Here is a 2,412-nt window from a genome sequence, read left to right as displayed (position 1 = left end):
CGATCCAAAACTCAGTATGGTTTTCTTTACTGAATTACCATACCTACATTCCACACTTTCCATGGATCCACCATGAACTTATTCGTTAATTCATCACTGGTTACTGAACGTACGTACTCAATCCTGCGTATCCGTTAATTTGAACTTACAATTTGATTTTCACATTTTTAAAATAATCATAATTCAACAACAATACATGAATTAATACATTAAATCATTCACACATTAACAATTAATCATAAAAGTTCAGCCGTATGAACTTACCCGGGCCAATTTGTAGGAGTTGTAAAAGTTTAGAGACTACTTTGATATTTTCTCTTTTTCGCGTTTATCTTCGGATTCCCGATCTATAATATAAAATTTTCCATTCTTTAGCATCTAATTCAATACTACTTCACTTCGCAATTTATGGCCTTCAATTTTGAAATTACACTTTTACCTTAAAATTTACAATTTTACAATTTAGTCCCTACTCAATTAACACTTTAATTAAACTAATTCTTCCTCAAATAACACTTTATCTAATCATTTTGGCTATTATATAGCCTTTGATATTCAAATTTCAGTACAAAACCCCAATTCGTAGCCTTTTCACAATTAAGTCCAAAAATCATTTTATAATAAATCACTTAATAAAATCATAATATAATGAAATTAAAGCTTGAAATCTATGATAATTTATCATAAACTTCCAGTAATTTTTCATGGTAACTTACAAAATCACCCATGGAATAAAAACTAATAAATTCAATAGTTGTAGTTGTAAAAGTCACAAAACATAAAAACTTCAAAGAAAAAACAAGAATTGAACTTAGATGGTATAAAAATATGAGAAACCAGCTTGTTTCAAGCCTCCTATGGCTTTTTTGCTTATGAATTATGAAGAAATCTCTAGATTTTTCAATTTTTTCTTTGTTTTATATGTTTAATTTGCAAAATTTCTAATTTTGCCCTTGTTTCTCCTTATTTTCTTACTGATTTACTTGCCCAAACCGTCCAACCCATATAATTTGGGCCTATTTGCCTTTTAAATCCCTCCTTATTAGTCACTTAAGCTATTTAATAACAATTTAACAAATTTTGCACTATTCTCAATTTAGTCCTTTTTAATTAATTGACCATCCAAACGTTAGAATTTTCTAACAAAAATTTAATACCAACTCAATATCACTCTATAAATATTTATAAAAATATTTATGGCTCGGTTTATGAGTTTGAGGTTTCAGTACCTCGTTTTAGACCCAATTTACTTATTAATTTCTTTTTAAATCACAAAATTCACTAATCCAAAATTCTTCTATAATCACACTTGACTCATATGTATTTATTTATTAAATTTTAAAACTCACTGGTTAGATTTAGTGATCTAGAATCACTATTTCTGGCACCACTGAAAATTAGGCTGTTACAACCCTCCCCCTTTAGAAAATTTCGTCCTCGAAATTTGTTACCTAAACATAGGTTCAGATACAATGATTTCATTGATTCTTCTGTTTCTCAGGTTGCCTCCTCCATACCATGTCGATGCCATAGCACTTTTACCAACGGTGCCCGTTTGTTCCGCAATTCTTTAACCTTTCGAGCTAAAATTTTCACTGGTTCCTCTGAATATGTCATATCTGATTGTATCTCTATTTCAGCATGAGGAATCACATGTGAACGATCTAATCTATACCATTTTAGCATAGATACATGAAACACATTATGGATCTTCTCAAGTTCAGGAGGTAAAGCCAATCTATAAGCTACTAGACCAATTCTTTCAATAATTTCATACGACCCAATAAATCGTGGACTAAGTTTTCCCTTTCTACCAAACCGTAAAACTTTTTTCCACGAAGAAACTTTCAAGAACACATGATCGTCCACATTGAATTCTATATCTCTTCTCTTCAAATTTGCGTATGACTTCTGACGATCGGAAGTAGCTTTCAAACTATCTCGAATAATCTTGACTTTCTCTTCAGTTTCCCGAATCAAATCCACTCCCACTAACTTCGATTCACTTAATTCAGACCAATACAATGGGATTTTACATTTCCTTCCACACAGAGCTTCAAACAGTGCCATTTTGATACTAGTTTGATAGCTATTATTATAAGCAAATTCAGCTAAAGGTAAATACATTTCCCAACTACTACCAAACTCGAGTATACAACATCTTAACATATCTTCTAAAATCTGAATCACTCGCTCTGCCCGTCAATCTGAGGATGAAAAGTTGTACTAAATTTTAACTTAGTGCCTAAAGCTTCCTATAATTTACTCTAAAATCTCGAAGTAAACCTCTGATCTCGATATGAAATAATAAACGTCGGCACTCCATGTAGTTTCACAATTTCTGACACATAATTCAGCTAACTTTTCAAGCAGAAAATTTGTTCTGACTGGAATAAAATGTGCTGACTTAGT

At 31.2% G+C, this 2,412-nt stretch overlaps 1 protein-coding gene across 1 annotated transcript; it reads right to left on the bottom strand.

Moving 5' to 3' along the window:
- Positions 1 to 1,497: 1,497 nt before the first annotated feature.
- On the bottom strand, positions 1,498 to 2,070 carry LOC128039948 (uncharacterized). The gene has a single exon (XM_052628888.1). The coding sequence runs from the start codon at positions 2,068 to 2,070 to the stop codon at positions 1,498 to 1,500; it is 573 nt and encodes a 190-aa protein (XP_052484848.1).
- Between the last annotated feature and the right edge of the window lie 342 nt (positions 2,071 to 2,412).

The sequence above is a fragment of the Gossypium raimondii genome, chromosome 3 (assembly GCF_025698545.1).
Source record: "Gossypium raimondii isolate GPD5lz chromosome 3, ASM2569854v1, whole genome shotgun sequence".
NCBI lineage: Eukaryota > Viridiplantae > Streptophyta > Magnoliopsida > Malvales > Malvaceae > Gossypium > Gossypium raimondii.
The sequence above is the reverse complement of the archived record's forward strand: the minus strand, read 5'-3'. Positions and strand labels throughout refer to the sequence as shown.

Excerpts from the sequence above, each read along its gene's own strand:
- LOC128039948 (XM_052628888.1), bottom strand. The coding sequence starts at position 2,070 with ATGGCACTGTTTGAAGCTCTGTGTGGAAGGAAATGTAAAATCCCATTG.